Here is a 13,827-nt window from a genome sequence, read left to right as displayed (position 1 = left end):
AGCTCAGAAGACATGCTGAAAATCATGAAAGGGCTGAACAGATGGCTACTGAGGTGGCTAAGGACATACGACCTACAAGGAGAGGTTGACAGCAGCTGGGCTTGTTTAGTCTGGCAATGAAAGCAGTGAAAGGCTATCTGATATCAGCCTATTACAGTGAACAAGCCTATCCCCTTACCTGAAGGGAAGCTGCAAAGATGATAAGCCAGATTCTACCAGGTAACAGCATGTTATAACACAGGAGAACACAAGCAAATTACGGCTCAGGAACTTCAGTTTGGAGATAGAAAGAACTTCTTTACTAGGAGGGTAGTATTGCACAAGAAAAGTTTGGAGAGACTGTGGAATCTCTGTACTTGTCGGTTTTTCAAGATCAGGCTAGACAAAGACATAACTCATCTGATCCAACAACAGTGACAGACGTGCTCCAAGAAGAATGATGGACTAGCTGACTTCCACAAGTTTCTTCCAAAAAACATGCCTGTGATTCCAAGCAGTTGGGATGGAAGAGTCAAAACACAGATTTCTCTGGCAGATTCAGGACAGACATGGCTCAAGTGTAGGAGCAGGAGGAAAAGTGTTTGTACTTACAAACCCTTACTTTGCACAAAACACAGATAGGAATTCAAGGTTCTGGGGTCTCACTGCTGCTCTGCTGTCATTTCCTACTTGGGAAACCCACTTGCAAGATGCATCTCATTCCCTTCTAGTGCTGATCCAGAAAGATTATGTCAATTTTCTGCTTTTCCTTCACTGTCCTTTTGCTAGTACAAGTGACAGAGGTTTGTCTGCAGGTGCTAAAGATGCCAAGCCTGCAAAGATACCTGTGGGTACTAATACGACATCAGAAAACTGTATTCACTGCTGTAATCTACAGTGCAGAAATCTATGATGTCACACACACAGAGTCAACTTATATTAAGACTTAACTAATAATACATATATTTCCCCTCCCCCCACTACCAGGTACCTGAGACCCTGAAATATTATTTCATGGGAATTAACACTGCAACCAAGCTTTGAACATACGAAACTGTATATAATTGAATACACTGAAAACCAAGTCCCACACAGTTCAAATTCTGCACCCAAATTTGGTGACTATTCTTTACCTTGATCTTATAGTGCCCACTTTTGCATCTGTTAAATGAAATTAGTATTTGATCTCACTAGCAAGAGATTAAAAAAGCAAGAATATGTGTTTGTAAAAACCTGAAGATACTGAGAATGTTTCAGATAATATGAATAATGTATTTGAAGAAAGATTCAAAGACAGTTCAGCACACAAAACATGAAAAACAAAATAGTCTATTCTATTAGTTATATTCACATTGAGTATTATCCAATTCCTGCACTGCAGCTTTTTTTTTCCACAGGGTTTTGTTTTGTTTTTAAACTTTCTATGTTGCTTTCCCTTTAAGGAAATTATTATAAAGATACCCACACAGGATCATGCAGCTTCAGAAATGCAAGTTTGCAAAATAGAGCACTCTGTAACTAAAAAATGTTACAGAGTTATAGAAATTTCTGTTATAGAAAATTATATAAATATGTAAGCTAGAAATTTCTAATAGGCATTCTTCTATGATATGGAGATCACAGGCTCCTAAATATCAGCAAAAAAAAAAAACCCCAAACAGCAAGGTTACTCCTTTATACATAACACAAAGAAGAGCAAGATCACTGTTATCTATTTATTAGCATACAACAGAAGATGACCGCAGAAGATATCCCATTTGTGATGTACAGTTTCTGGATGAAGCTCAATCAGTAAGTACTGATACAGTAACTTCTTTTTTTTTTTTTGCATGCAAGAGAAACTGATTTTCACTTAACATATATAGTGTCTGTGCTATATGTCAACTTATGTGCTTTTTAAACTACGCCAAAAAATAGTAAAAACCCAAGTTGGAGATGGTACTTCCTTTTAACCTGTCACACTTCAACAAGTATATTTTACGGGAAAATAATACTTTTCCTGTATGTTCTTCACAAATAAACAGAGAAGTTGACAGAGTATAGTACGAAAAAAGGGAATGAGATTATGCTCAGTTTCACCAACACACTGAAAACAAATTAAGTATTTTCACAGTAGCAAAATTCTTCTAATGATCTTTAAATATTTTTATGGGCATAAAAAAGTACTTCTGGTTCAGTCAAATTCATGCTGCTAGATTTGATGGAAGATTCTTTTAAATGAAGGCATTTAGGAATAAAAAAGAGGCAGATCATCAGATACTAGTACATCCAAAAGTTTCAGAATAAGAGATTATGCAATTTAACGGACATAGAACATTTGAAATTTAACATAAAAAAGCTCCTGTTCATCAATACTCTAAAGGAGACCAAAACCTCCCATTTTTTTTTTCAATATTTCCTGTCAAATGTCCTCATTAAGTAAAAATTACTGCATTTTAATAGCCTAATTTATAAATACCAAAGTTTGACAATTGTCTACAGATATATTCTTTTTTAATTTTCCAAAACTTTGACTTGAATAATCTTCCCAAGCTTTAAGTCTTTACTCACCGAGAAAGCGTTGATTTCCCTGAACCAGGCAGGCCTCTTAAGATTAGGAGCAATTTCTGTGAATAACCAAATCTTTCTTCAGGTAAATGTAAGGAAGAAAAGCTATGTGTTTCTTCTGTATGGTCAGCTTTTAGATCCCTCCAACAATCTTCTCTGGTTTCACAGAAACCATTATTTTGGAGTCCATTCTGATCATTATTTACATTTCTGAAGACCTGAGTAGTATGGATATCACTATAACCAGCACAGCTGTTACTTTGATCAAGCAATGGACCATGATTGTTGGTATCAGTATTTCCATGGTAACCATGATAATTTTTGCAAGAAAGTTCACCATTTTGAGAAGGGAGAGCATTTGTTTTTTGTGGAGGGGAATTAAGTATCTGAAAATGTGACTGATGGTTGAATTTAGGAGGAGGAGGTCCCTGAGGTACTATGAAAGACTTTGTTGACTGCCAAGCAGGTCTGAATTCAGGCACTGAGTAGTTCCAATATTTAGAATCTACTTGTCCATTGAAGGTATTTTCAGTTTTCCAGCCACTTGTTTCTGTGAACTGCTGCTCATTGCTTGTTTTCTGACCATTCTGTTCCCCAAATAAACACTGTCCATTCTCACAAAATGGTTGTGGGCTGCCCAACAATACCCGTTGATAATCCTCTTGTGAGGTTTGACTACAGTTATATGGAGAGTATTGTTCCTGAGAAGCTTCAGTTTCTTTTTCCTGAAAATTAGTATCTAAATTTTCATTTTCCAGCTGGTGAATTTCTTTATAGAACTGATCCAGTTCATCATCTATTTCTGGTACAGCAGAAGGAATAGCCTGCGTCTTCTTCGTCTCCTTTCTTTTACTTTTGTTCCCATGCAATTCGTTCTGATCTCCCTCGCTGCTTCTACATTCATTGTAACTGCCAGATTTGTCCTGTTTGTTACTTTCAGGTGGCTTGTAAATAGGTCCGATAAATTCTTTGCTTGTAAAAAAATCTTCATCTGATGCATTTCTACTTACTGAGAATGATGTACTACTATTTCTAGTATTATCTTCACCAGCATTCCTTGTAATAAAAGGGCTTTTGTTTTCTTCAACTTCAGTGTAATTTATTGATGCAAATGGAAGATTTACATTCTGCGCAGGTTCTGAATCAACAGACTGACTAAGCACTGTATTATATTCAGGAAGCACTTCATTCAGTGTTCCCAAGACACTACTAAGTATTTTCTCTGGCTTCTGCGTTTCATGTTGCCCTTGGTTATGTGAGGCATACGCTGGTATCAAATCATTTGATGTTCTCTCAGCATCCACTTTCTCTTGAATACCTTGGTTATCAAAGAGTTTCTCGTAAACTCCTTCTGTTGACTTCATTTTTTTAGAACATGACTCAGTTGTGATTTCATCCTGACACTCCAAGAGCCTTACTCTACTTTCAGCATGAAGCATCTTAGAAAAAAAATTAATACATTATCAATATGCACATGTTTAGATTAAAGTATAAAAAAGCAGAAGTTATTTAGGCCTATGATATGCAACCTCAGATCCTTCATGGTCACAATGTATTCAACTAGAAGCAAAGCAGACATCATCTACTGGAAGTCTTGTTTAAACAAAACTGCCATATTATTGCACATCTTTAGGAAAGAAATACATTAGTGCTATACCAGTCTAGCAGTCACATTTTATGATATATCTTAAATAATTCACAAATCGCACTTTTAAAATGTGAATCTTTGCAAAATGAATTGCATCAACAACCTCTGTTCCCTACTGACCTGTGTTAATCTGCCAAGTATTATAAATCTCTTCCCCAGCACAAACATGTGCCAACTTCCAATGCACTAACTGGTGCCTGACATCACTACTAATATGACCAACACAAATGCAAATACTTCAATCGCAAGACTTATTTCCTGTGACATGAACTGAACTCAACTAATTCATTTAACACCCATCAAACAGATGCTGGATGGCATTTATAATTTGGTACTAGCCAAATAAGACTTAAAATGAAACCCGCAACCTGTTATTACGTTTCTGGTTTTGGAACAACTAAAAACTTTATTAGGGACCAAGACCACTTGGTTGCATGTTTTCTAAGAATAAATACACAAAAAAGCAATCCCTGCCCCAAACAGACTGCAATCTAAGAATGAACCAATAAGTTCCAAAAATATTCAGAGATACGAGAGTAATTAAAACCAGAGTAAGAGGGCATTCACCACTGTAACATGTGGTCATGCCATTATCCATCTATTAGCTAGAATTACTTGGATTTTCAGTTGTATTCCTGAAGTCTAGATAGTATTCCACAAAAAACAATAGTAATTTTATTATAAATCAAATGCCAAGCAGTTTATTCAGCAAATCTTGCCCCCCAATGCATTACCAAACAAGAAAGACTATTTTTCCTACTGGAGTGTTTATTCTATTGCTTTCTGTGAACATTTCAACTTTCTAGGAGTAACTATTAATAAAATGTCACATGCTCTTCATTCTAGAGAAGAAATGAAGTTTTTTCTCTTTATCTGAAAAGGATCTCTAGGTAGTATTAAAGGAAGATTTGTAAGTAACATTTATCGTCTCATGTTCACTTGCAAAACTGACAAGAAAAGGTGTTACTCTGGGCACTTTCTCACCTCCTATCCAAAGGAAGGGAATTCTGCAATCTTCAGTCTCCAAATATCTTAACTAAGGAGATTTTTCTGCTTGCATTTGACTTCACTACTTAGAAGATAGCACTAATAATAGGGAGAAACACGCCATGCAACTATCCCCCTTTCTCAGAATTGGTGAAACAACATTGTGGGTACTATTGTCTCTCCTCCTCTCAAGATACACATGCTTTAAGCATATCTCCAGCTTCTCAGTTCCTCTTTTTTGTAAATCAGAAAGTAAGTATGACATTATTTGATTTGTGGACTCTATCCCCCACCTGTCAAAAAATGTTACTATACCTCCACTCAAAACCAGGACTAGAACAGAAAAGTTGTTTTATTAGTGTCTATGTCCTCATCTGCTTTCTGGGATGGTATTTAAGCACAGCCTGTATTCTGATGTGGAATTAAACAGAGCATGTGAACACTTGCTGCCTGCAATATCTCTCATGATGGAGGATGCTGCTTTGTGACTGTCCCACACAGGAATATCCTTTCTTGCTAATCCTTAGCAGACTTTCTCTGACTACCCTTTAGGACAGCGAAGTTGCATGTGAAAACATCTCCACCTGCATTCTTGGGGGGGGGGCGGGGCGGGACACAAAGCAAGTATGTACTGGCAATCTATGTGACAGTCTTGCCTCTTGAATGAGATAAGCATAGGCCTGTCCTATTTCTGTAAAGAACAGGTTGTAAGCACTGAACCTGAGCTGGTATATGTGATTCACTAGGCTGGCACTTGCAACACTAAATTACCACTTTAATTCACCTGCCAAACATCCAGAAGACTCAACCAAGTAACTCAAGGCCTTAAGCTCCACTGGTAGGACAAATTTCTAAATGGAAAAATACGGCATATATGGCCGAACTGACAGATGGTGGGAACTGATTGGCTTTCCTCCTTTCTGGGTAGGGAGGTGACAAAGCACGCAGGCCAGCGTCCCTCACACAGAGCCAGGCCGCACCTCGGGGCCGGGGGAAGCAGACGCTGCTCCCGCACCGGGATGGTGGCGGTGGGGCCGCCGCGGAGAGCTGGGTGCCCGAGGCTGCCGGGAGCCGCCAGCCCCAGCTCCCGGTAGGCGTGCCCGCCGCTCCCCCCCGCTCCCCACGCCTCAGCATAAGGCACTCTTCCCCCCTCCCCGCCCCACACAGCCTTGTTCAGCCCGGCGCCCATGTCCCACAACCTCAGCAGCCGGCTCCTGTGCGCCAACACCGCCGCCCCCGCAGCGCCCCCCTCCCCGCCCGGCCTCGGTGACCAGAGCACTCGGCCACGGCCCCCTTTTGCCACAGATCGGTGGCAGTGGTGGTGATGGCGGTGACGGGGAGAAGCGCCTTCCCGGCCCCGCTGAACGGAAGCCAAAGCCACATACGGGTGAGACGACCAACCTCAAGGCAGAGGCACCCTCCCGTCTTCCTTCCGCCGCCGCGGCAAGCAGCGCACCCCCGGCGGGCCGCGAGGGGCAGGGAACCGCTAGCAACTCCTCACTGGCAAAGTCGCGCCACCTCCCTCTGCCCCTCCGCCCCCGCAGCCCCCAGCTGTTATGGGACTTGTAGTTCCGCCTGGTCGGGCGTCGGACTACAACTCCCAGAATTCCCCTGGGCCGAGCCGAGCCGTCAGTGAGCGCGAAAGAGGCGTGACGGATAGACCGCGAGCAGAGAACGGAGCGCGTGGGGCCGTGAGGGGCGGGGCAGCGGCCGCCTGCCCGCGAGACGGGCGGGTTTCCCGCCACAGGCTGCTTTCCCCGGAGGAGCATGATCTACGCCGACAGGGGGGAGGGGGTTTTAGGCCTTTTTAAACTCTTCTGGGGGTTCTAGGAAGGAAAATAGGAAATACTGTAAAGATCTGATCTTTGCTACCAAGAAAAATGTAGACACACAGATATACGAAGGAGGCTATTACTGCAGGCTGGTGGAATATCTGTAACACAAGTATTTTTGGAAATAGAAGGGGCTGCACTGCCTTATTCTTCTACCCGTTTTCATGAGATTATCTAAAGATAATAAGGCTAATCCTTAATATTAAAAATATTTTGCAACCAAGATTTTTGACTTCTTGGAGAATTCTTTTTTAGTAGTAATGCTATAGATTATTTCATCTTTAGGGACAAAACTGTTTTACATCTGAAAAAAATAGTTACTTGCTTCCCTACACAAGCTAAATCATGAAAAGCCCAAATTAACCATTTAGAGAGAATAAGAGCATACAGCATGTGGAGCTTCTGAGGGTAGTACCTGGAGATCCAGTAATTGTCTCAGATGTACTTTGTTTTGGGAATTCTCCCAGTACTTGTGTACCTAATTAAATAAGCCACTGACAATACCCTAATGTCATTTTTTTTCAGTCTCATTGAGGGTAATAAAATACGCTTTCCCTGATGATACTGCTACAGCTGTTACAGATCCCATATGGGAAGATGTTGTACTTATTTGAGACACAGCTACAAAAAATTCCCCCGGAATCCTCAGGCTGCATGGAGTCTGAATTTTATAACTTCTTTTTTTTTCATGTGTTTATGTTAGAACACTACCATGTATGAGGTAGAGCTCTACCATGTACCTCTACTATATGTCACCCAAATCACACCTCCTTTAACATATAAAGCTCACCTATGATTTTGGTGGAAAATTCTCACAGAAGTAAAAATGTGAGAGTGTAGTAGAGTAATTGCATGGGTAACAAATTATGAAAAATTATCTGTTCTTGTGTTCCTTGATATTTATGCCATCACCGTTATATTAGTTGATGAAATGTTTGCTTTAACTGATCTAAGAGAAGAGTGAAAGGAAAATGTTCCACTGTGTGTAATCAGATTTTGACTGAGTTTTCCAAGGATCTTGTAAGTTTAAGTTGACTTGAACGTTACAGATAGCATCACAATTTGTATGCATAAGGGAAAGTTCTATGAAGAAAAATAGTTTTGACATTGTGTAGCTTGAATGTTTGAACTTGCAAAGGGAGCATTTCCTCAGAGTAGTTTTTGAATTTGATTTCATCAATTAAAAAGGGAAGATGGCAACTATCCACTTTGGAGCATCATCCTAATTCCTACATGGTTTACTGGTATAGTTGATGCCTTACACCAATGGCAGAGATCACTGGTACTTGTGCTAAGGTAAGTAGTTGTGTAAATGTACTGCTGTCTTCAGCATGGGCCCAATTTCAGGTCCTGTGGAAAAAAAAAAACATGCCTTAAGGTGCAATTTCAAATTACAACTAAACCAGACTAAAACTAAAGTACTATCAGAAAAGGTGCTTCTGTTACTCCCTTCCCATATATGGGGATGCCTAGCTGCTGTCCTGGCTCCTCTCACCTAGTAGCTTTTTTTTTGTAGCTGGGGAGGGTGAAGGGACTGGTACCCTTCCTTTCAGTGGCATTCAGCCGTTGGGTCAGTTTAACTGTCACCTCATCCTAATGGTTACCAACTAACGTGACCTTACCATGTTGCTCTAACCAGCACCTCCTTGCCACTGTTGTTACACTCCAGTGTTTCTACCCGCTGTGACTGGTGTATCTTCCTCACCTCTACTGTTCCTTTCCAATATGATCTTGGTTCTTGCCTGGTTCCCATTATTCCTTTACATTCCCTAGTCCTGTATCACTTCCTACTATGAATGCTGTTCTTTTTCCCCCTTCTCTCCCTTTCCATTTGATTCAGGGTGTTTTCTTCCTTCTGTTTTTTATCACTTTCCACTTTCCTGCAAGAAACTAATGTCCTGCATTTTTTTTCTCCTGTAAGTCTGGAACGCAGCATCACAGTGGCATCCATTTGCAGAGGGAAAACTACAGAGAATACATACATTCTCCACAGAGACAGAGGTATGCTCCTTGGGTACACTAATGGCAGCAGGAAGAGGAATATTCTTCAGATTTCTCAAATTGATAATGTTTCATAAAAGGGGAAGCACTGGGTATTTTTAATAAAAACATTATACTATTATTTTATCTAAGGAAAAATTTCCCTGAAGTTTGTTTCTAGAAACGTTTTAGATAAAACTTCCCAAAACAACTCGGCGTGAAGAAGGTAGCTGGTGTGAAAAATATTAACCTGAAAAATTAAACGTTAGCAAAACATTAAATGTCTGTAATCTGCCTTTTAATAGAAAAGATCAGGCAAATTTAAGATATATGGAATGATGAGATTCCATCTATAATAACAAGGGAAAAAAAAGATAAATATCCACAGGAACTACTTGAGATTGGTTTTTACAATTAAGGATTAATATGTAATGATAGCTCAATCATTTAGATGTGGTGTCTTGATCTTCTTACCAGATGTGAAAAGGCAGAGTACTCTTCTTCTCATAACTGTTCTTCTAATAAAACTTTAATAAGGCATGCATTTGAGTTCAAGAGGACTAGTTACAAACATTTAATCATGCCTCTTCTAAAAGACAGAATCATAGAATGGTTTGGGTTGGAAGGGACCTTTAAAGGTCATCTAGTCCAACCCCTCTGCAAGGAGCAGGGAGATCTTCAACTAGATCAGGTTGCTCAGAGCCTCATCCAGCCTGGCCTTGAAAGTTTCCATATACCACCTGTCTGGGCAGCCTGCTCCAGTGTTCCACCACCCTCATCATAAAAAATGTCTTCCTTATACCTAGCCTGAATCTACCCTCTTTTAGTTTAAAATCTTTACTCCTTGTCCTATCACAACAGGCCCTGCTGAAGAGTTTCTCCTCATCTTTCCTGTAGGCCCCCTTGAGGTACTGGAAGGCTGCTATAAGGTCTCCCCAGACCCTCCTCCAGGCTGAACAGCGCAAATTCTCTCAGCCTCACAGGAGAGGTCCTCCAGCCCTCTTATCATCTTCATGGCCTCCTCTGGACCCTCTCCAACTGGTCCATATCCATCTTATGTTGGGGGCTCCAGAGCTGGACACAGTACTCCATGTGGGATCTCACCAGGGTGGAGTACATGGAGAGAATCACCTCCCTTGACCTGCTGGCCATGTTTTTTTTTTGAAGCAGCCCAGGATGCAGTTGGCTTTTCAGGCTGCAAGTGCGCCTTGGCTACTCAGTGCCCAGCTCTTCATCCACCAGTACCCCCAAGTCCTTCTCTGCAGTGCTCTCAATCCCTTCATCCCCCACCCTGTAGTGATACCAGGGGTGCCCTGACCCAGGTGCAGGACCTTGCACTTGGCCTTTTTGAACCTCATGAGGTGCACATGGGCCCACTCCTCAAGGTTGTCCAGGTAATCACCTTGGGTCTTAGTTTATTTTGCCATTCTGTACTTCACTAAATCTTGTTTGAAAAAGTGAGGCTTCAAGATAAATTAGGAAATACAGAAAATACTCTTGCATAATTCTATGAATTTAAATCACACTATATCGAGAGAGAAATTCTTGTGAACATTAAGAGAACTGTTTTACTCAGCCAACTAGGAATGTTGCTTGCCAAATGATTTTCTGAAACTTTTATATGGCAGAGGTATACTGATATGTAGATGTCACATCAAAGTTTCAGTCATAAAAATCCAGTAACTTTTTTTTACGTATTACTTTACACAAATAAAGTGGAGTTATTTTATTTTCAAATTTCAACTTGAGAATTAACTTAGGAATTACAGTTTTGATGAAGTTCTATCTTTTTATCAAAAAACTATCCCTAATAGCTTACTGGTTATGGGAGATAGGAGTATTTTTTTAATATATGCAACAGATTCTAGTAAGTGAGGTTTAAGCCATGGATAGGCTAGTATTTGTTTTGACTATAATATAAGTAATTTGCCGTTTAAATATTGTTATTTGATTCCCTTCCAGTATAGGATGAACCTTTTTGGAGATAAAAAAAAAGTGGGGAGAAAATAAAAGGAACAACTAATTAATTTACTTTGGAGGTTCTTGAAACCTTTGATTTAGTGTTTTTTAGCTGAAATCTACATCATACATAGATTTTTTTCTCAACAGTAAAATACCCGTTCTGTGAGTTAGGTCTCAAGCACTACGGTGAGACAGAAGTAAAAGAATGGTAAGATTTAACTTTTAAGGCAGAGGGCTTTAGAAAATATAACAACTGCTGGCCTACAACAAAGCTGAGCTTGTAAGTGGTGAAATATTAGGGGAAAGCAGACCAAGAAAACACGATTCTGGACAATTCATGTATTTCAAAGTAGAGCACGGGGAGTTTCTGGGAAGCGACACTCAAGGTGAAGGTCCAATCCAGTCTGCAAGACTATCAAAATAGCAGCTTACATTTACATAAAAATGGAGAAGAACGAGTATAATCCTTCAGTAGACTTACATTCAATGGGACATTAAAATAAGTAGCTTTAAATAGGAGGCGTACAGTGGAATGGTAAAAGCACAAAGTGGGAGTAGAAGAAAAAGAGCATCAATAGAGCAACTGAAAAATTCCCAGCATTTTACACAGCACAATATGTTAAAGTATCTTCACTATGAGGATGGTGAAGCACTGGAACAGGTTGCCCAGAGAAGTTGTGCATGCCCCATCCCTGGAAGTGTTCAAGGCCAGGTTCGATAGGGCTTTGAGCGACCTGGTCTAGTGGCAGGTGTGCCTGCCCAGGGCAGGGAGGTTGGAAATACATGATCTTTAAGGTCCCTTCCAACCCAAACCATTCTATTAATCTATGTAATGCTTAATATACTAATAACTTTTTGAGTGAGAGGACAAGAGATGATGAAATACTACAGAAGTTTAGTGCAACATGCGTAGTTAGGGCAATGTTGACATCCCCACTGTTTTGTAAAATACTTTTGAATTTTAACTACTCAGTTGTTACTTGAAATTACTTTTATTTGAATACTTGAAGTTTAACAACTGAGATGCTCACTTTTCAGATACAAATAGCAGTAAAGATTTCTTAAATATTTTTCCCATTTTGTCATACTAACAGCATTGTTCAAGAATATTTATGTTATGTACTCTCCTCTCCCACCTCCTATCCTACATCTCAATTAAGGATGGAGAACATTTAAATCAATTAAAGGTAACTCATAGGAGAAACAAATTTAATTCACTGACAAACTGAGCTAATCATCAGGGAAAGAAAGACTGCTGGTACAGACTCCCAAACTACTAATTCTCTACTGTCATAACTGTCAGCAAGGAGCTAAGGGAAGAACAATTTTTTTTTTCACCTGACTGCTGTGGCTTTTTAGGTGCTGGCTGCCATAGGTTATATTAGTGTTAAGTTAAGGAATTTACTGTGCAAATAGCTGGAGTGGTCAGTGGTCAGCAAGAGGTTGCCAGGACTTTTAGCAACAAAACCACTGTGAAGCCACACTAGAATGAAAAAGAAAACCTAACAAACTGGTATTTGAAGCCTTAAAGGTTTGTGCATTATTGCTCTCTAACTTACTCCTATCAGACTGCAAGATCTAGTTTAGCTAAAGCATAAAAGATGCACTTGTTGGTAGCAAAATAAACACTATCACTTCCTGACTGCAGTAAAGAGACAGATTCTGTTTCAGAACATTAACAATCTAAATGATGTTTTTTGCTCTTGTGGCTACTGTAACATGAAACATTTTATTGCTCTCCCCATACATGTATCCAAAAAGGCACTGACCTGTTTATGATCCTATCTGAAGAAGAGAGGTCAGAGATAAAGGTACATGTGCAGCTGACTTGAGATGACACATTTTGGGAGGGGGTAATAGTTTTTATTTTAATAGACTTTACTTTAGCAGGTCATTTAATCTCAGTGGTGTCCTGCTGTAGCTGTTAACTACTTCATGAAGAGAGCAGTTAAGTAGGTGGAGTGAAAGGCTTCCTGCAGTCCTCACCCTGAAAAGTAACGTAATATCATCTCTAGTAATTTTATTTTTTTTTTGTGAAATGTCATATAGTACTTAATGATTCTTGTCTTTTTATTAGAAAACAACCACAAGACAGATGCAAATAGGTGGTTTTGGTAGAGTCAGACTTGTTAGCACTAAGATTACAGCGGTAATTACTAAACTTTAGAATTAATGTTGCACATGTATTCAAGCTAGTCGCTTCTGAGTATCACTGTCTTATTCAGCTGTTTGATTTTTGTTTACAAGGAGACAGTGTTGGAAACAGCGCTCACAGAGACAGTAAGAGTCTAAAAATTCCAGTCATCTTAAGTCACTGTTTCCGTGTGGCTTCCTTGCAAATTACTTGAGAGACATACTAAAATTAGTTGCAAAGTTAACTCATGCTCATGATAATGTCAGCCATTTAGTTGAAGAATCAACACCAGTAAATGAACTATTTTTTTTTCTTTCTACAAGACAAATCACTACACCTGAAAGTCAGAGGTGTATATAGGCACTAACTCTCCCTTCTACATGGCAAAAACCCTTTCAGTGTGGAGGGCTTAGTGTAGAAATCACATGTATTTCATTTTAATTGTTTTTCTAGCAAAATATTTTTGATGCAATTGTTCAAGAGTCATAATTATAAGAAGCAAACAAGAGGAAGGTGGTTATACCTATACTAGAAACAAAAGTACCACTTTAACAAACCTGCTACATTAAGAAAAGGAATTTAGGTAAGTATGGTGAAAAAAAAGCAAAAAAAAATACCCTTCTATTTCTTAAACTTCATTTTTTTCTGTTCTGCCTTGATTTTTCCCCAACCATTTATAAAAGGAAACAAAAGCTACTTTAGGATTCAGTTAAGTGGTTTTGATTTCTGTTAGGTAACTCATGTAATGTTAGAAATGT

At 39.5% G+C, this 13,827-nt stretch overlaps 1 protein-coding gene across 2 annotated transcripts in view; it reads right to left on the bottom strand.

Moving 5' to 3' along the window:
* Positions 1 to 6,634, bottom strand: part of LOC104476303 (uncharacterized) — a 41,910-nt gene extending 35,276 nt beyond the window's left edge. Inside the window, exons 1-2 of one of the 2 annotated variants that reach the window (XM_086771995.1) lie at positions 6,563 to 6,634; positions 2,530 to 3,965 (exon numbers count right to left, since the gene is read on the bottom strand). In XM_086771995.1, the coding sequence (XP_086628121.1) occupies positions 2,530 to 3,965 (1,436 nt within the window). In that variant the 5' untranslated portion in view covers positions 6,563 to 6,634. Of the gene's footprint in view, positions 1 to 2,529; positions 3,966 to 5,158; positions 6,142 to 6,562 lie in introns of those variants that run through there. The other variant, XM_086771996.1, reaches the window with a different exon arrangement.
* Between the last annotated feature and the right edge of the window lie 7,193 nt (positions 6,635 to 13,827).

This window comes from Chlamydotis macqueenii, chromosome 1 (assembly GCF_036417535.1).
Source record: "Chlamydotis macqueenii isolate bChlMac1 chromosome 1, bChlMac1.mat, whole genome shotgun sequence".
Taxonomy (NCBI): domain Eukaryota; kingdom Metazoa; phylum Chordata; class Aves; order Otidiformes; family Otididae; genus Chlamydotis; species Chlamydotis macqueenii.
This window is presented reverse-complemented; position numbering and strand designations above follow the sequence as displayed.